At 41.0% G+C, this 21,036-nt stretch overlaps 1 protein-coding gene across 1 annotated transcript in view; it reads right to left on the bottom strand.

The window, feature by feature from the left end:
* Nucleotides 1–1,626: 1,626 nt before the first annotated feature.
* IRX6 (iroquois homeobox 6) overlaps nucleotides 1,627–21,036 on the bottom strand; it is a 34,118-nt gene continuing 14,708 nt past the window's right edge. Inside the window, exons 5-7 of the mRNA XM_075326813.1 lie at nucleotides 17,904–18,491; nucleotides 2,727–2,835; nucleotides 1,627–2,425 (exon numbers count right to left, since the gene is read on the bottom strand). Of these exons, the coding sequence (XP_075182928.1) occupies nucleotides 2,407–2,425; nucleotides 2,727–2,835; nucleotides 17,904–18,491 (716 nt within the window). The 3' untranslated portion in view covers nucleotides 1,627–2,406. The remainder of the gene's footprint in view (nucleotides 2,426–2,726; nucleotides 2,836–17,903; nucleotides 18,492–21,036) is intronic.

Raw genomic sequence — 21,036 nt, 5'->3', positions numbered from 1 at the left:
TCTCACTAGTCAGGGCATCAATAGGGTTTCCCAGCATCTCAGGGTGCTGCTCGGCAACAGTTGAGGAGACTCTATAGGGACTGGCTAGGAGAGTTGGGACAGCTATAGGTGAGCATAGGAGGTGTCCATTAACCTTCTCACTAGCGCCCCGGACCCACCGTTGTTATTATGTCCCTGGTATTCCCCCTTGTTTGTGGTGTTGTTATAATGGTTTTTTGTTGTATGTCAGATTCCTTTTGGTCTGAACGAGCTTGCCACGCTTGAAAGCATGACACTTTCCCTGACTATCACATCTGGCAGACTTACAGCAATCATCAGCAGGCCCATAATTCTCCAAAATAGACAATCCCTTTAATAAACCATCAAAAAAAGCCTCTGAACACCTCAATACTAAAAATGTAGACATTACTAAAAAATAATAAACCATAAAGGATCAAAATCCATTTTATTTACATATATCAGGACTATATAACATGAGTAAGTGTTTATTGCCCTTGTAGGGTATAAAAGACAAACATGATGGTACGAAGAGCAAATTCATGCAGATTCTAAATAAAAAATAAAAATAAAAATTGGTAAATGGACGGGAAGGATAAATTTGTTGGTCATCAAATAAATATATAAACATTTAAAACCAACACAAACACACACACAGAATAAAATCAGAACTCTATGTGATACTAATGCACAAATTAAACAACTTAAAAATATAAATATACACAAGTTTAACAATGGCAAGAAAATAAAATGTTAACTTTTTGCATCTTTTGCTTTTTGGAACATAGGCAAAATATATCCCAGTATAATGTATCGGGCACTGACAAAGCATTTTGTTTTATGAAAAATTCATATAAATTGGCAATGAAAAAATTTGAGTTGGAAACTCCTTACAAATTGTGGCTTTGATGCTACAATATCAAGGAAGACTGCCTGGGTGAAAGTATTGTGTATGGAACCATAAGCAATCACTTGGAAAAGCAGGGAACAGGAGTATTCAATAACATACTGCTAAATGCAGTAGTGTTAAATTCAATGTATTCAGGAAGCTCTAAATGCAACTAGGGCACCACCAATGGTCCACACATGTCCCTCAGCTAGGGCAGGCCAAGTAGAAGAGTTTGCAGCCCATGTACGGTAGTTTGCATATACAAACTTTTTTGGAAATGGGAAGATACCACAGTGACCCCAGATCTTCTGTACGTTATGATTGGACAGCACTTATGTCTGATCATATCTTGGGGAAACCAGCTATGTCATATGAATTTGCTTCTCTTAGGTAATAGAATTAGAATGGAAGTGCAGAATGCAGTTTGAGCCACCAGTTGGGCAACAGATCTAGAATGCAAAGGTGAAATACCACTTTGGGCCTTCAGCTGGATAACAGATCTAAAATGCAAGTGCAAAATGCCACTTTGGGCCACCATTTGGGCAACAGATCTGGAATGGAAAGGTAAAATACCACTTTGTGCCACCATTTGGGCAATAGGTCTGGAATGCAAGTGCAAAATGCCACTTTGGGCAACCAGCGTGGCAACAGTTCTGGAATGCAAGTGCAAAATTCCACTTTGGGCCACCAGCTTGGCAACAGTTCTGGAATGCAAGTGAAAAATGCTGCTTTTGGCCACCATTTGGGTAACAGATCTGGAATGCAAAGGTAACATACCACTTTGGGCCACCAGTTGGCCAACATATATAGAATGCAAGTTCAAAATTCCACTTTGGGCCACCATTTGAGCAACAGATCTGGAAAGCAAGTGTAAAATTCCACTTTGGTGCCTCCAGTTGGGCAACAGGTCAGGATGCAAGTGCAAAAATGCTTATTTGGGCCACCAGGTTGGCAACAGGTTTGGGATGCAGGTGCAAAATGTAATTTTGGGCCACCAGTTAAGCAACAGATATAAAATTAAAATGAAAAATGCAACTTTGGGCCACCAGTTGGGCAATAGATATGGAATGCAAGTGTAAACTGTCTCCTTGGGCCACCAGCTCAGCAACAAGTCTGGAATGCAAGTGCAAAATGCTACTTTGGGCTACCAGTTAGGCAACAGGTCTGGAATTTAAGTGCAAAATTTGACTTGGGGCTATGAGATGAGCAACAGATCTAAAGTGAAAGTGAAAAATGAAAGTTTGGGCCACCAATTGGCCAACAGATCTGGAATGCAAATGCAAAATGCCTCTTTGGGCCTCCAGTTGGGCATCAATGGCTTAGAACAAGAAAACAATGGGATAAAGTTAATTTTAACTAATGTAAACATAAGTTACTGCAGTCAATAGAAACACACACATAGTGACCAGAATGATGGATAGTTTCACATATCATTTCATCATTTCTCAGACATTTTCAGGCATGTAGGAACATTTCCTCTCTTTGACGCAAGAGACTTTTTCTTCTAATCTACTGCATATTTAGGCCTGATGAATGAATCTAAAAAACAAACAAACACTCAGTTAGTGTGCACATTTCCTCTTTGCTTTATTGAAAATCTTTGAACTAAATATTTAACTAATTATATTTTACACAGCAATTTAAGTTCTAATATCTATATATGTTTATACTGTATACAGTGCAAAATCCTAGGTCTACGTGGGCGCTGTATATGTATCTTGAATAGTACCGATTTGGATCATTTACAAGAAAACCTTTTTTTAGATGCCCCGGAAAAATAAATTGGTGTCAAAGGTGGAGTTTATTCTACAAAATATAATCTAGATATAATATACTTCACCTCCTCATGACTGGCCTGAAGGCTGTCCTTAGTAAGTCATTGTCATCCATAAAACTGGTTTGTCTGTATTCTGAAACCTCTTTATTTGTCTTCATTGACTTTTCAGTCCCTGTATCCGGAAAAAAAACACATTATTGTAATATCACCAGCTGTAGGTTAAATGTCTGTCTGGCCCTGGCTTCCCAGATAGGTCATGAATGTTTAATTCCCAAAAAACTGGTTTAAAAAGGACCTGCCACCAAATCAAAACTGGAGAAACTTTGTTCTCTACTCTTTTATTACCGCTTCTCCCCTAAATATGCTGTGTTATTAAATCTGTCATACAGTTCCAAGTGGGCATGGCTTATATAGTAATTATGCAGAATACATGCCCATGAGGATCTTGTCAGCCACACCTTCTTTCTTAAACACCTTACAAATTAGCACTAAATTAAAAGACCCATAACTCTGAAACGATAAGGTGGATTTAGAAGAAAAAAAAGATTACTTGGGAACAGAAAGAATAAAATAAGAGCAAAAGGTAGTCCCTTTTAGCCTAGATACAAGTCCTCTTTAAGAAGCTTTTATCCATCACATGCAGATTAACACATGAAATCCAAGGTGTAAGGTATTTTTGCCCATTTTTAAATTATACTCACACAAACATTGTATGAAACTCATAGGATGTATAAATTCATGGTGTAAAATTAGAGAATAAAGCTAAGCTTCAATATGAAATATAACATGATTAGCAGCAATATTTCTGGTAAAAAAAGCAGACTTTTTTTTAATCCCGAACTTTATATGATACAATACAAATGATTACATTATAGCTGTCAATACCCCAAGCATATGACAAGGCTGGCTTCACTGTATAGTGCAGTATCAAATCATGTCCTCCCAGTTTCTGCCCCTCAAAGGGAAAAAATAGGCATTAAAAGTACAACCAATAATGATATATAAACATATAAATATTGTATATATTTTTTTAAATTTAAATGACCAAAAACACTTGTATTACTTGGGTCAAATCTTAGTCATTTGGATGCATCTTGTACTGGCATCACATTTTGTTCATAGAACCAAACAAAAATGTATTTCAAATTCAAATAATATATTAACTGTCGCTAGTTTTTGTCTAACACATTTTACCTATACTACATACCAACTTGTTGTGAATGTCATCCGAGTGGGTTCTGATGTGGTGCTCCCTCTGGTGGCCAGGAATAGTAATGAAGCTGAGTCTGAATCTGTGACTCAAATGGGCGTTGGAATTAATTAGGAATCCAGGAAATCCTATTGCAAATTAGCCTAGAAGAGCAGTTTCTGCCTGGCGGCTGCCGTTGATAGGTGTTTCCTGCTGCTTCTGAAGATGGCTGGGAGTTTTCCCTTCAGTTTTTCACATTTATTCTATGCCTGAATCTACTTTAGATAAGTTTGCTAGTTTCAGTGATTTATTGCTGGAATTGCACTTAAGGGTGTTTCTGCTTATTCCATTATGTTCTGTGTTTAGTTTCTTGTATGTAAGGATCTGTCTCTCTGCTTTTGTGAGCAGGGCAGTTCCTCCAGCAAGAAAGGGAGCTTGCTCCTTGTTCATGTTTGGATTATTTGCACTTTAGAATATTATTTGTTCTTTGATTTTGTTTCTTCCCATTATATCTACAGTTCTGTTTAAAGTGTCTGGCACAAGAGTACCTGATATAGTGGGGGAAGACTGTGTGGTATTTGGACTTTTTTCTATCAGGAGTTTGGTATTTTTTGCAGGGTTATTTGCCGGCCGCAATCAGTTATCTGTCCTGTCCTGTTGTATCTAGTAAGTCGGGCCTCACCTTTGCTAATCTATATTTTCTATCTGTGTATTGTGTTTTCTTACATCACTGTCGTTACATATTGGGGGCTTGCTATTCCGTTAGGGACTGCTCCGAAGTAAGTTAGGATTCCTCATTTCTTTCTTTGAGGTGTAACAAATTTCTCCGGCAGTGACGAGGTGTCTAGGTGTGTTAGGAACATCCCACTGCTACTTCTAGTGTTGTCCGATAGATAGGGGATTGAGGTCAGCTTAGTTTCCAAATACTCTTGTGGTTTTGTTTTTTCCTGAGTAATGGGATTTTTTGTAATCGTCCACGGTTACCAGTTCACAACACCAACTAAAGCATGCTAGAAATAAATGAGACCTTTCCATTACGTGTGTTTTGTATATATGGGAGAGTGCGAGGATTATTTTGTGCCATAAACCTTTCTGGTGAAGCAAATTACCCTTAATTACAAATGAAGAAAAAGTGAAATGGTAGATTTTACTGATTTTTTATTTTGGAACATGCAGTCTTATTTGTTGAGTAGGCGAGTTCTACTATACAACAGCTGCAGGCTTATAGTTTAGAGGGACTTAAGCACAAAGCAGATGTCTCTGTGTTAATGTTTATAGTTTTTTTTAAAGTGCATGTTGTTCTTTTAAATTCTAAGGTATGACATCTCAGGTTTATTATGTAAAGATATTTGTTAGCTCACCAGCCCAGACACCTCCTCTAGTACGCTCAGAAATCCCGTGCTGATCAGACGATAACAATCCAAAAAATGAAAAAGTGTCTCCTGCTCCGGAGAAAGGTAAGTAAAAACTTTTACTTTATTCCATTTTCATCTATAAAAAGTTCAGTATAAAACATGGGGGAAAGGGGAAACCGGTGACGCATTTCGAACACAATTGTGTTTTTCTTCAAAGCCTTGAGAAAATCCTGGTGTCTGTGATTGGTTACATCTATCTGCCACTAAGCCCTAGATTAGTAATGGAAGGCGTCTTTGAGACCCCACCATATCTAATCTGTAAGTGAAAAGAAATAAACACAAACACCGAAAAAATCCTTTATTTGAAATAAAAGACAAAACCCCCCGCCCTCTTTCACCCTTTTATTAACTCTCAAAATACCCAGTTCAGACATAATCCACACGAGTTCCCACGAACATCACCGCCCGCTCTGAGCTTCAGGTAGAGAATAAAAGCTGAGGATAGAAAGCCCAAAAGGGTTTTACTCAACAACATATGGAGATGATAAGGGATTGTGCTCACCTTGTAAGGTTGTGTGACACACAACCAGTATTAGGGCATAATTAACCACCTCATGTCCAACTAAGTTAACTCATGGCACTCCAAAGAGCTACTTTATACACATAAATTTACCTGTTTTTGGTGCAAACATCCCATTGACGGACGTGTGACTAATATAGGGATGTAATTACTGTTCCTGTCCGTGCTTCTCTTTTTATTCGGTACCCTCTTGCTAAAACATTTTTATATATATGCTTAAATAAAGATTGTTTTTTATTGAATAATGGCGTCACTCCTTTGATTTGGACATCCATTGATGCCCAATATTATGTGTATACAGTATTAGGGCATGTATTCAGCTGCTGCAGAGTCCATGTGCTCAAAAGCCGACGTAGATCAGGAACCAAATAAAAGTGAAACTTTTACTGCACTGCTGTAGAAATGACATTAATCTAAAGGTGCTGATTTTTAGGTTGTTTTATTCATTGCATTTTGAAGTGTGTCCACACTTCTTCATCAGGAATCAAAGTATTTCCTGATAAAGAAGTGAGGACACACTTCGAAACGTGTTGAATACAACCACCTAAAAATCAGCCCTTTAGATTAATGTAATTTCTACTGCAGCACAGTAAAAGTTCCACTTTTATTTGGTTCTTGATCTACTCAGGCAGAGAATGACTTAGATCAGCAATGAGTGGGGATATCACTGAAGTTATTTTCGGTCACAGTCAGAGGTTCCCACGGGCTTCCACCTGTGATCACAGGTAACCTGACCTCAGGTGACCTCATTGAACTGAGTGACCTCAGGTGAGGTTACCTGAGATCACAAGTGGAGGACTGTGGGAACCTCCAGCTGTAATCGCAAATTACCTGAGTGACATCACCGCTCATCGGGCAGCTCATTCTCTACCTGAAGCTCACAGTGGGTGGTCATGTTCTATGGCCACGTGCTGTCACTTCAGATGTAGCAGGGCTGGAATAATTGTGGGACCTTGTGTGGATTATGTCAGACCTGAGTGTTTTGGGGGTTAATAAAGGGGTGAAAGAGGTTTTTTGTATTTTATTTCAAATAAATATTTTTTCAAGTGTTTATATTTATTTATTTTCCCTTACAGATTAGTAAGGGAGGTATCTCATAGACACCTCCCATTACTAATCTAGGGCTTAGTAGAAGCTGTGAGCTGTTATCAACCACTTATTACTCCAATTGCCACCACACCAGGGCAATCAGGATGAGTTGGGTAAAGGTCTGGGATTGTTGCATCTAATGGATGCGACAATTTTGGGTGGCTGCAGGCTCCTATTTTTAGGCTGGGGGGCCCAATAAGCATAGATCTCTCCAGCCTGAGAATACCAGTCTCCAGCTTTTGGCTTTATCATGGCTGGGTATCAAAATTGGGGGGAAAGCACCACTTTCAGGTTTTTAATTATTTACTTATATATTTTTTTAAAAAGCTGTATGTGATTCTTCTTATTTTGATACGCAGCAAAGATAAGCACACGGCTGGGGGCTACAGCCTGTAACCGTATGCTTTATCTGTGCTAGGTATCATAATATGAGTGGCACTATGCCAATTTTTTTTGAAATACCACCAACAGTGTGTGCCAACCTTATGAAGACTTACAGAAAACGTTTGCCCTCTGTCATTGCCTAGAAAGGATATATAACAAAATATTGAGATGAACTTTTGCTATTGACCAAATATTTATTTTTCACCATAATTTCCAAAAAAAATCTTGCCAAATCAGTCGCGGTGATTTTCTGGATTTGTTTTCTCATTTTGTCTCTCATAGTTGTGGTCACCTATGATGTCAATTACAGGCCTCTCTCATCTTTTTAGGTGGGAGAACTTGCGCAATTGGTGGCTGACTAAATACTTTTTTCCCCACTGTAGGCTGTAGGTGCGTCTGACTGCAACCAATCAGAGACACGTCGACTGCCGTTGGTGAGGGAAGCAGTGAATATTTGTGAAGGATAATGGGTGACCCCTTAACCCTTTCACGACCGGCCGATTTTTCGCTTTCCGTTTTTTTTTTTCGCCATTCTTTTTCTGAGAGACGTAACTTTTTTATTTTTCAGTCAATATGGTCATGTGAGGGCTCATTTTTTGCGGAACGAGCTGTACTTTTAAATGAAACCATCAGTTTTACCATATTGTGTACTAGAAAATGGCAAAAAAATTCCAAATGCTGAAAAATTGCAAAAAAAGTGCGATAGCACTATGGTTTTTGAGATATTTTATTCACTGTGTTCACTATATGGTAAAACTGATGTGTGGGTGTGATGCCTCAGGTCAGTGCGAGTTCGTAGACACCAAACATGTATAGGTTTACTTTTATATAAGGGGTTAAAAAAAATCGGAAGTTTGTCCGAAAAAAGTGGCGCACGTTTTACGCCATATTCCGTGACCCGTAGCGTTCTCATTTTTCGGGATCTTAGGCTCAATGACGGCTTATTTTTTGCGTCTCGAGCTGACGTTTTTAACGGTACCATTTTTGCGCAGATGCTACGTTTTGATCGCCTCTTATTGCATTTTGCGCAAAAGTTGTGGCGACAAAAAAACGTCGTTTTGGCGTTTGGAATTTTTTTGCCGCTACGCCGTTTACTGATCAGATTAATTGATTTTATATTTTGATAGATCGGGCGTTTTTGAACGCGGCGATACCAAATGTGTGTATATTTTTTATTTTTTTAACCCTTTAATTTTCAATGGGGCGAATGGGGGGTGATTTGAACTTTTAGGTTTTTTTGTTTTTTTTTAATTTTTTAAAACTTATTTTTTTACTTTTTTTTTTTATTTTACTAGTCCCCCTAGGGGGCTATTGCGATCAGCATTCCGATCGCTCTGCAGTATCTGCTGATCACAGCTGGAAGGCTGTAAACAGCAGATACGCTGTCTTTCTCTTTTGCTGTGCCCCGGGCACAGCGAAAGTGAAACCAATTCATGTGTAGTACAGGAGTCATCACATAACCCTGTACTACCATGACAACTATCGGGAGTCACGTGATCGCGTCACGTGACTTCCGGTTTCGGCGGTAAGTAAAAACTTTACCGCGATTGCGCTTATAATGGCGCTGTCATGTATTGACAGCGCCATATAAGGGGTTAATCGGCACGAGCAGATAACGATTCTGCTCGTGCCTAGCAGGCACACATCTCAGCTGTGAAAATCAGCTGAGATGTGTGCCGATCGCGGCATGCTGCCGCCGGAGGACCGCGGGCAGTAAGATTATGTCATTTAGGACGTAATTTTACGGCCCGCGGTCGTTAAGGGGTTAAGCAGTGTTAGACCCACAGAGAAACTCAGTAAGCATAATGCGCTTGCTCCAGTCCCCCTATCCCTTCTACTACCATTTTAAAGCCCCAGATTCTGGTCCCCCTAAACTTTTATGGCCTTATATGGTTCACAACTGATTTAATTTTTTTTTTTTGTATATTTTTGTTACCGAGAAATTTCTTCACGAGTTCATTAAAAGAATCCTAAGTCCCTTTCTCAACAGTTTTTATTTATGATTCGAACTTCATGAACTTCCAAATATCCGGACCCACAAAAAATGCCTTCTTTCAGTTTTGCTTTGGACAGTCCCTGAAACTTGGTACAAAGGTACATAAATAGCTCTCCTTCTTTCAGTAGAGTTTTCACAAACTGCTCATCAGTCCAAGTTTAACGTGGATTGGTGGCAGGAGAACGTAAATGGGATCAACTAAACTTTTTGCAACTATGTTCTAGAGTCCAGATTGTAATGATGTTCTCGTTGACCAATTTTTTTTACTCCAGTGATGAGTCCTATATTCACAAAAAAGCATGGATACTTTGTTTATCCTCCTTGATACCCAAGGAGTAGAGAGAGAGCTTTCAGATCACCACATTTTGACCATCCTTGATGCTCATAGTTAAGTTTCTTGAGAATAAAGTTTAAATTCTCAGACCTTTTCTTCAAGTGCACAAAATGCCCTAAAGGTGCTGAAGCCATTGTGTAGTAGCAGCTTTCAGACTTTTTCTGGATGAATCAATAGTCTCCACTCACTCACATTGTAGACAGTGTTAAATATTTCCATCAGCCCAGGAACATCAATCAGTTTACTAGAGCACTGTCTTGAAGTATGGAAAGTATGGAAGGAGTTCGGAGGGCGGAGTCTTGGAGGCGGGGTGGAAGGGGTTTGATCAAGTTTTGATGAAAATGGATTGAGCGCGGACCACAATTACTAATATACTTGGCAGGGTGCCGCTTACTTACAGTTAGGTCCAGAAATATTTGGACAGTGACACAAGTTTTGTTATTTTAGCTGTTTACAAAAACATGTTCAGAAATACAATTATATATATAATATGGGCTGAAAGTGCACACTCCCAGCTGCAATATGAGAGTTTTCACATCCAAATCGGAGAAAGGGTTTAGGAATCATAGCTCTGTAATGCATAGCCTCCTCTTTTTAAAGGGACCAAAAGTAATTGGACAAGGGACTCTAAGGACTGCAATTAACTCTAAAGGCGTCTCCCTCGTTAACCTGTAATCAATGAAGTAGTTAAAAGGTCTGGGGTTGATTACAGGTGTGTGGTTTTGCATTTGGAAGCTGTTGCTGTGACCAGACAACATGCGGTCTAAGGAACTCTCAATTGAGGTGAAGCAGAACGTCCTGAGGCTGAAAAAAAAGTAAAAATCCATCAGAGAGATAGCAGACATGCTTGGAGTAGCAAAATCAACAGTCGGGTACATTCTGAGAAAAAAGGAATTGACTGGTGAGCTTGGGAACTCAAAAAGACCTGGGCGTCCACGGATGACAACAGTGATGGATGATCGCCGCATACTTTCTTTGGTGAAGAAGAACCCGTTCACAACATCAACTGAAGTCCAGAACACTCTCAGTGAAGTAGGTGTATCTGTCTCTAAGTCAACAGTAAAGAGAAGACTCCATGAAAGTAAATACAAAGGGTTCACATCTAGATGCAAACCATTCATCAATTCCAAAAATAGACAGACCAGAGTTAAATTTGCTGAAAAACACCTCATGAAGCCAGCTCAGTTCTGGAAAAGTATTCCATGGACAGATGAGACAAAGATCAACCTGTACCAGAATGATGGGAAGAAAAAAGTTTGGAGAAGAAAGGGAACGGCACATGATCCAAGGCACACCACATCCTCTGTAAAACATGGTGGAGGCAACGTGATGGCATGGGCATGCATGGCTTTCAATGGCACTAGGTCACTTGTGTTTATTGATGACATAACAGCAGACAAGAGTAGCCGGATGAATTCTGAAGTGTACCGGGATATACTTTCAGCCCAGATTCAGCCAAATGCCGCAAAGTTGATCGGACGGCGCTTCATAGTACAGATGGACAATGACCCCAAGCATACAGCCACAGCTACCCAGGAGTTCATGAGTGCAAAAAAGTGGAACATTCTGCAATGGCCAAGTCAATCACCAGATCCTAACCCAATTGAGCATGCATTTCACTTGCTCAAATCCAGACTTAAGACGGAAAGACCCACAAACAAGCAAGACCTGAAGGCTGCGGCTGTAAAGGCCTGGCAAAGCATTAAGAAGGAGGAAACCCAGCGTTTGGTGATGTCCATGGGTTCCAGACTTAAGGCAGTAATTGCCTCCAAAGGATTCGCAACAAAATATTGAAAATAAAAATATTTTGTTTGGGTTTGGTCTATTTATCCAATTACTTTTGACCTCCTAAAATGTGGAGTGTTTGTAAAGAAATGTGTACAATTCCTACAATTTCTATCAGATATTTTTGTTCAAACCTTCAAATTAAACGTTACAATCTGCACTTGAATTCTGTTGTAGAGGTTTCATTTCAAATCCAATGTGGTGGCATGCAGAGCCCAACTCGCGAAAATTGTGTCACTGTCCAAATATTTCTGGACCGAACTGTATATACGCTTTAGCTTGACCCCACAAACAGATGGCGACAGCAGTCAAGTTGAGATGAAGTTGGCCGAAGAGGAAGAATGTGGTGATCAGCCTATGGGAGACCATCTTGTAAAGCACCAATCTGGAAAAAATGGATGTAAACATTTATGCTTTAGAATCCTGGTGATCGTCTTTTTGTTCATGATTGGGTTTCTCATTGGGTACTTAAGTTACCGGGGTCGTGTTGGCTTTGTGCAGCTGAGTAATGGAGGCTCTGTGGAGTGCTTGATGTAAAAAAAAAAAATAATAATAATAATAATAATGTCAAATGGCAATTCTGAAGATGAGGACCCTGAACAGCCGATGCCAACAATCATGTATTGGAATAGTGTGAGGGCTATGTTGGTGAAAAAGATAGATGCTACCTTATAATAGTCTCCACTCACTCACATTGTAGACAGTGTTAAATATTTCAATCAGCCCAGGAACATCAATCAGTTTACTAGAGCACTGTCTTGAAGTATGGAAAGTATGGAAGGAGTTCCTTTTCTCTGCTTCCATACAATGAAAAACAGGTACCAGGAGTTAGCAGGATCTTTTCCTTAAGGCTATGTGCGCACTAGAAAGTGCCTTTTTCTTGAGAAAAAAACTGACCCTCTGAAAGAAAAAACCACACCCACGTTTTTGCCGCGATTTGCTGTGGTTTTCCGCGGATTTACCGTGGATTTTCCGCAAATTGGTCCCCGCAGATTTTACCATTATCCATGGCAAAAACTGCAGGTACCGGCGGAAAAGAAGTGACATGCTCATTAATTCCGCAGCGGAAAATCCGCGGATATAAAAAAATGCAGTGTGCCCACAGAATTTTTTCAAACCCATAGGATTTGCTGGGGAATGACTGCAGCAATGTTAGACACATTTTCTGCAGCAATTCCGCAGCAAATCCGCAGCAAAATCCACGGTAAAGCCACAGCATGCGCACAGGGGTTAGTCTGCTGCCAAAAAGTTCTGCAGAATGTTTAGGAAGATCCAAGTCCCTGACTAAATAATTTACTTTGAACTGTGAAAAAAAGCTTTGGCTTACAGGGACTTGTGTAAAAGTCTTTGTCAGAATACTGCTCTTCATGTTCTGACTCTTCTCAATCAGGTGGATTTTCAAGTTTCTCCAGAAGTGAAGGGACAGGTATTCCTGCACCGTTAGCACAGGGTCAATAGCTGATGGGAGGTTCTTCTTCTTTTTAAGGTTGAATCCCTCCATTTCATAGGCACGCCTAAACAAAAGCTCTCCTTCTTCCCTTTGAACCACTGTTGTAGTTCTTCCACACAAACAGAACACACTACATGGGGAGCCCACGATTTGTCCTGGTCACCTACTTTTGCACCAAAGTACACATAATACACTATTCTAATGAAGTCCGTAATGTTTCTTCGTTGTTTCTTCACTACAAAACAACCAAAATGTAGCAAAAGTTGGGTTGTTACGACACCCCCTTGTAGCCATTTCGATCACGTTGTTAGAAACAGAAGCTTAATCCACCACGGCTATTAGGGATTTAGGGATCTGATGGCAAATATAAAAGATTGATTGATTATTTCTCTATTAAACCTATTAAGAAATGTACCAGTGAGTCCGTGTTCACACGTTGCATTTTTTCTTCAGGTGTTCGCACCACACAACACAATAACAATCTTAATCACAAATCTCATTGTATTATAATTATTCCAAAAATCATTATAAGTAAAAAAAAACTTCCTACAGGATAATATAATCCATAAGAAAAAAATGACTTAGAATACCAATTCACGTTTATTAGAATATTTTTTTTTTAAAAAAGCTTTATTGACAATATTAATTACATAAAAACAATATATAGAATTTCAGAGCCTCCAATGCAAAAAACACACACAAATGAGGCTGCTGGAAAGGTATACAAATGAGTAACCCTAAGACACGTATTCATGAGTGTCTTAGGGTTATTCATTTGCATACCTTTCCAGCAGCCTCATTTGTATCTTGTTTTTTTGCATTGGAGGCTTCAAAATTCTATATATTGTTTTATATAATTAATATTGTCAATAAACTTTTTTAAAATAAAAAAAATTCTAACAAAAGTTAATTGGTATTTTAAGTCATTTTTTTTTTCTGGATTATATTGTCCTATAGGAAGTTTTTTGAATTAATGTTTGCTGAGTCCTGATATTTGATACATGTTTGGTGCAGATGTGAATCCGGGTTTTAATGCATTTTTAATACTATAGAAAAGCTTTCATTCTGCATTTTAAAAATGCAACAGATTTTTTTTCCGGCTCCAGAGAAAAGCCTACAAAAAAGTAAAAGGGGATATCTGTATCTTTTAATATTTTTACTTTTTCTAGTCACTACAGGGAACTTGAACATGTAATTATCTGATCATTTGTTCTAAATACTGCAGAAAAATATCACATTATCCTATGAACCCCAGCCACAGGATAGTTTTCATAAGAATACCATTATGGCAGACATGGGGCTTTCAGCAGTCCCTCAGCTACCATGCTAAATTATTGGCACCCCACAATCGCATGGCGATGTGCCAATGGAAGCATGGAATGGTACACTTCCTGTCCATTAGTCTTAAATGCCACTGTCAGATAAATTAAAAGCAGCATTCCACTGTTAGAGGCAGATGCTGGCTGGATAACACAGCCAGTATCTGCCACGTCTCATACAAGCTCAGTTCTTGAGCCTGCATCATACTGTATATGGGAACTTGACATGCTTTGTGGGTTTATGGTGAGTGTTAGGAATGTGTAAAAAAATCTATGCAGCAAAGAAACAATAAAGTGAAAACATTACTTGGTCAATTGTGAAAAAAAATAAACCCCACTCAATTACCCTAAAAATCTGTGTCGCGGTCACAACAGGAGTGGAGAATAGCTGATTGTAGCGATTAGCTGCAGAAAATGACACTGGGCCACCTGGTTCTTCTGCAGCTAATCACTACGATCAGCTGTTCTCCACTCCTGTGGTGACTGCACACGCTCCCGCGGTCACAACAAGAGCTGAAGAAGCGAGGGCGCATGCGCCGCCCTCTCAGCTGTAAGACTAGAATAATAGGATCTTCACAAAGATGGCACCGGAGATAAGCGCTATGCACGGGCGCCAATTCCGACACCATCTTAGTGACGAAAAAGATGAATAGTAACATTAGCATAGAGAACAGAGAGGGAGGAACAACAGGCAGGGGGGCAGGGATCTGTATGAATACCCACCCAGAGATTATATGCTCTGGTGCAACTGTCACTCAAGAAGCTGACGATTTTTTAAACTTCACTTTCTTGGATGTGAAAGCCTAAACATCCGAGCTGACCACTAATGGTGTGTAGATAAGCAGCCTGATAGTGCCAGTATAGCACTGGCTTTAGGTTATATACGAAAATCTTGATGATTGGTTCCCTATATTCTCAGTGGTCACTACATGTGTGCAAACCCAATGAAGAAGTTGTAGGGACCACATGGGTAAAAGCAAGTAAAATTTACAATGTACATGAGTTATCTGACATTAAGCTAAGATTTTGTTTTGTTTAAGGAGCCAGCACTAGTACATTTTTCTAGAGACTCATCAACAAGATGCTATGTTGGGGTAACAGATGGGATACTCTGCCATGGCCATAAACAAGAAGTAGCTGTCAGACAAGTATTAATTTAGGGTACAGTTATATCCCCCCAAAATCCACCATACAATAAGTGCTCTGTTTGGTTGAATGCTTTTGCAGTTTCAACAAGAAGGGAGGAGAACATTGCTGCTATACATTTTCAGCAGCGACTTACCACTCTTGAGTACAAAAAAGATTGAGTGTTGAAATTCTAACTATCCAATTTATTTCTCCCTGATGTAAGACGATCACCGGTGAAATAATGGAGGGGAGATATGTTTCACTGAGATTTCCAGCCTCAGTGATGTGAACCAGGAAAAATGCTCCAACATAATAGATGTTGAGGGGGCTCATTGGCCATTTGAAGGGTTAGGTTTGTGAGCAGTTGAAGAGATGGGTAGGATGGCTGTTCACATATCTCCACCCTAGGGTGTGGTCCAAGAGGTGAAATGAAGGTCTCTGGGTTCACACAGTGTCTGTGTAGGGAGGTGAGCAAACTTCCTATAGCTCTATTCATACTAGAAGAACTGAACCTTTTTCCTGAGGGGGCGGACCCAGTATTGGATAGACTGTTATGAGGTGGCTGTTTTCTTTATGCCGGGCAGAATTTATTAGTTTTTTTTATTTTTGTCCTAGTTTATGAAGACTTAAAAAGGTTATCCTCTACTTGAACAACCCCTACTCATTCCCATGTTTAAATGTCCAAAGGTGGGAAGACAGACACCAGGCACTGTTTGGTTGCGGGGTTCGTGTGTCTTAACAATGTCATATGGGCCCTGGGAACACAACGTCAGACATATCTGGAACCGCAACCGCACTGGAGGTGAGTATAGGCTTATTTATTTTTACAGGGGCCAACAAGGGGAATGAGTAGGGTTGTCCACATTGTGGACAACCCGTTTAAAAAACCAGTGGAAGATTTAGATGAAAACCATTCCTGTGTCTACCTCGTTAAGCAGCCAGGTGAGCCAAATCCTTACAATGACTTCATCTATACGGCACACCCAATTTTTATAGGGAATCTTAAAGTCACCATTCACATAGGATTACATTTGGCCAAATATGCTGATTGCAGTGGGATTCACACAGATGATGTCAAACAGCTGGTAATATTGTTCACTAGCTAAGCCATTGCTAGATTAGTCTTCACACTCTCCCGATAGTGAACCCTCAAATGTTGGGCTTCTCAGTAGAGTAAGGCTATGTGCCTACGCTGTGGAAAATTCACGGAATTTGCCACAATTTTTCGCGGAAATTCCTCGGATTTCTCAAAAATCTGCAGTACAGCGAGTCCCCAGCCATTTCTATGACATTTTGGATTTGCTGTGCCATTCTGCATTTTTTTCTGCAACGGAAATAGTGTGGATTTCCCTGCGGAAAAATCTGCAGCATGTCAATTATTCCTGTGGATTTTTACGCACAATCCCATACTTACCTGCCTTGATTGAAGACACCGGAGTCACTTCCTCTGGTGCAGAGGAGCGCGGTGGAGCCAGGAGCGGGCAGCTTGAGGTGGGTGTGCCTGCACGAGCTCTGGTCATGTGACAGCCGGAGCTAATTCAGGCCCGCCCACCTTCTCCTGCAGAGTGCAGACGGACACGGCCGAAAAGTGAAGTGCTGCGTGATGGAGGTAAGTATGAACTCCCCAATCACTCGAGCACTTGTTCTGCATTGAGGATGCAGTGCCGAAGCCATGGTACTGTATCATCAATGCAGAATGACCGCAGCATATCTGCAGGACATTCCGCAATACAACAGCAGCTTTAAAACAGACAAAGTTTCCCCATGGGCACTTTCCCCATGGGCACATAGCCTTAGTGTCATGGTTCACCTCACCATCCACATGGCTAGAAGGCAGAGCCTTCTCCCGGGCCTCCCTTTCGGAGCCTGGATGCCTTAAAAGCTGACATTTCCAGTGGACCAGCGCCGGCTATAAGCTTAGCGCTGCTTTGCCTGTGATTGCTGGTCCTGTGAGTGTATCCTGATCCGTCTATTCCTGTGCCCCCGTGCCCTTGTCTGTGTTTTGTTCCCTGGTCGTCCCTCCAGTCCTCTGTCCACGCTCCTACCTCTCAATCGGTTGCTTCCTTTGGAACTGACCTCGGCCTGACTTTGACTCTGCTTCTGCTTGTTCCTCCAGTCCTCCTTCTGCCTGTACTGTGTTTGACCCAGCCTGCCTGACTATTCCTCGCACGCCCCGCAGCTCTGCTCCCCAGCTGTGCTGTAAGGCAGTGTACGAGAACACTGTGTATTTACTTCCTGGTTCTCATTGCTCTGTGTAGTGTCTTCTACTGTAGAGCTCCGGCTCCCCCTGGTGGCAGCTTGACACTTAGACCGACAATAGGCACCTTAAAATTTTGAATCGCTTCATACAGTGTATTGTCGGGAGGGATAACAGCCCAACAACAAGTTATATGAATAATTGCCCCACATTTGCTTTTTCCCTAGATAATCTATGCATTTTTTGAAGCACACATTTTGGGAACGCTTTCAATAAGATTATAATTCTACTTATGTTGGTTGGATAATAATAATAATAATAATAATAATATTAATAATAATAAAAAATCACGATACTTGTGAATTAAGGGTGCGTGTTTTATGGCCCCACGATGGATCTCAATAGCTTTTAGAGTAATAAGGAAGAGTAGATACCTTCCACTCCAGAGGAATATTCACATGATTCTCCCAATACAGGGTATGGACAGCTGAGTTGAAATGATTGTAAGTTGAATGTTGAAGTCCTATAAACTTTAGCTGACTGGGACATTTCTTCAAAAGAACATTCGGTGTGAGTTTGAGTCTTTATACTATGCAAGGACCTCGCCTCATTGCACAAGCCATGGGTAGAGTGTTTTCTTCTCACAAAGAGACAGTCAGGGCTCATTGACCTACTATTACCACTTTCAGTGTCCACAGTAATCGTGGCACCTGCTGTGTGCGCCAATGACCATATTCTAGGTTTTTCAGCATTCTCACAACTTACTATGTGTTCACTGTATCCTTGGAAGCTTTTTTTCCCCACCATTAGTCCTAAAAAGTCTTCCGTATTATCTTTATTACATGGATTGCAATTTTGTGACAAAATGCTTTCACCGGTCCCTGAAGAATACAAGCTGGATCTGTCCAGATCGTGAGGGCAATCCATTGTCTTGATTTCACTCTGTAGGCTGTTAGGCTCATCCTCGGTGTCATCCAGGTCAGTTTGCTTCAGCTCCTTATCACTTTTGCACATTTTTTCATCTGAAACATACAGGAGTGTAAGAACAAAATCAACATAAAACATTATATTGTGAATTTATTGTATTCATCTATCTAGTGGTTAAAGAGCGCCTGTCACTTGGGAAAAAGAGACCCGTTTTTGCTCAAATTTGATTCCTGCTGCTCCCCTTAGTCTTCTGTTTTTTGTTTCTTCTAAATCTGTTATATGGTTCCAGAAATGCAGACCGTTTTATGTAGTGCAAATTTTTATAACCTTTACAAATTGACAAATTGGATCCTCGGGGGCGTGTCTTTAGACTGCTGTGCATAATTTCCCAGTGAAACACCCCCCTGAGGGAAGACCAGGAACATTAGAACAAAATAAAAAAAGGTCCATATCTCTGGAATATTTTTTTTTTTTAATAAAAAAAATAAAATAGAATATTTAGGGGAGGGGTAAAACTGACCATTTTTGTCCTAGGGATAAATGCCCTTTAAGTTACCGGCCAATGAGATTAATGGTGACCTAAATAAAGCGACATGCATAAAAGAGGGTTTTTTTCTGTAAAATGCTGGTGTGTTTAATGAAGTGATTCCATAATACCTATTCATAGCTTTGTTGAACATACCTGTTTGTATGTGTTGACCAAAAATGGTCAAATGGGCAGTACTACTCTAATTCTGTAACTCCCATAGCAGGAAATGACGTTATAGCAGCATTTTGATTATTAATGGCAAACCAACAAAGTCCCATGCTGGTGGTAGTGTCAAAATGTTCTAGTACCAAATATTGCAATGTAATTGTCACTGGGTCCTCAAGCAAAGCTTGTATACAGTAATGTAAGCAAATAGCCTTTTTTTTTCAGAGGAAGAGAGCAGAGTCCTCATTGCCATGTATTGCTTGTAGCAACTTATCACATGACATAATATTGTCACAATATGACTTTAGGATAGCAGGGGACAGGGGGCTCCTATTCTGTCCCTCACACTAGGGGACCCTAGGCTATCCCTGTCCTCTTGATCACCAATGAAAGTGGAGATGAGTCCCGTGCCTTACTATTCTCCTGGCTATATCTAATCTGTTACCCCTCAGGAAAGGAAGGTAGAGGATTGTAATGGAAACCCAGATTAAAACAGACAGGGGAAAACCAAACCTCAGAAACACTGCAAACTCAAAGGAATAAAAACTAAGAGACTAAGGAAAAAAGAAAGAGAAGTAAGGCAGCAACAAAAGACAACAAGGGTTTACGCTGTAAGGGGTACTTTACATGTTGTGACATTGCTAGCATCGGCTAGCGATGTCGAGCGCGATAGTACCTGCCCCCGTCGCACATGCGATATCTGGTGATCGCTGCCGTAGCGAGCATTATCGCTACGGCAGCATCACACCTTGTCGGCGACGTCGCGGTGACCGCCGAACAATCTCTCCTTCAAGGGGAGGTGCGTTCGGCGTCACCACGATGTCACCACAACGTCACTAAGCGGCCGGCCAATAGAAGCGGAGGGGCGGAGATGAGCGGGACGTAACATCCCACCCACCTCCTTCCTTCCGCATTGACGGTGGACGCAGGTAAGGAGATGTTTGTCTTTCCTGCGGCTTCACACACAGCAATGTGTGGTGCTGCACGAACGACAAACAACATTGTATCTGCAGCTGGAGCGACATTATGGAAATGAACGACGTGACACAGATCAGCGATTTTTGACTGTTTTGCGCGCGTTCATCGTCACTTCTAGGATTTACACATTGCGATGTCGCTACCGGCGCCGGATGTGCGTCACAACGACCATGACCCCGACGATATATCGGTAGAGATGTCGCAATGTGTAAAGTACCCCTTACTGCTCACAGCAATAATGCACAACAACCACCAGTAAGGGGTACTTTACACGTTGCGACATCGCTAGCATCGGCTAGCGATGTCGAGCGCGATAGTACCCGCCCCCGTCGCACATGCGATATGTGTTGATTGCTGCCGTAGCAAACATTATCACTACGGCAGCTTCACACGCACATACCTTGTCAGCGACATCGTGGTGACCGCCGAACAATCCCTCCTTCAAGGGGGAGGTGCGTTCGGCGTCACCGCGACGTCACTAAGCGGCCGGCCAATAGAAGCGGAGGGGTGGAGATGAGCGAAACATAACATCCTGCCCACCTCCTTCCTTCTGCATTGCTGGTGGACGCAGGTAAGGAGATGTTTGTCGTTCCTGCGGCTTCACACACAGCGATGTGTGACGCCGCAGGAGCGACAAACAACATCGTATCTCCTGATGTAGCGACATTATGGAAATTAATGACGTTACACAGATAAGCGATTTTTTATGCTTCTGTGCTCGTTCATCGTCGCACTTAGTATTTACACGTTGCGATGTCGCTACCGGCGCTGGATGTGTGTCACTAACGACGTGAACTTGACGATATATCGGTAGCGATGTCGCAATGTGTAAAGTACCCCTAAGCCTGGATCACAACCCCTCACCAGACTAGTATAGATAAATTATAACTGGCATTAATGGAATAGTCCAGCCAGCATATGCAGGAGGGGAACTAATGTGACTGGCTCCCCCCACAGCATGTGATCAA

The sequence above is a fragment of the Anomaloglossus baeobatrachus genome, chromosome 10, assembly GCF_048569485.1.
Source record: "Anomaloglossus baeobatrachus isolate aAnoBae1 chromosome 10, aAnoBae1.hap1, whole genome shotgun sequence".
Taxonomy (NCBI): domain Eukaryota; kingdom Metazoa; phylum Chordata; class Amphibia; order Anura; family Aromobatidae; genus Anomaloglossus; species Anomaloglossus baeobatrachus.
Note: the sequence above shows the minus strand (reverse complement) of the source record. Positions and strands in the feature narration are given on the sequence as shown.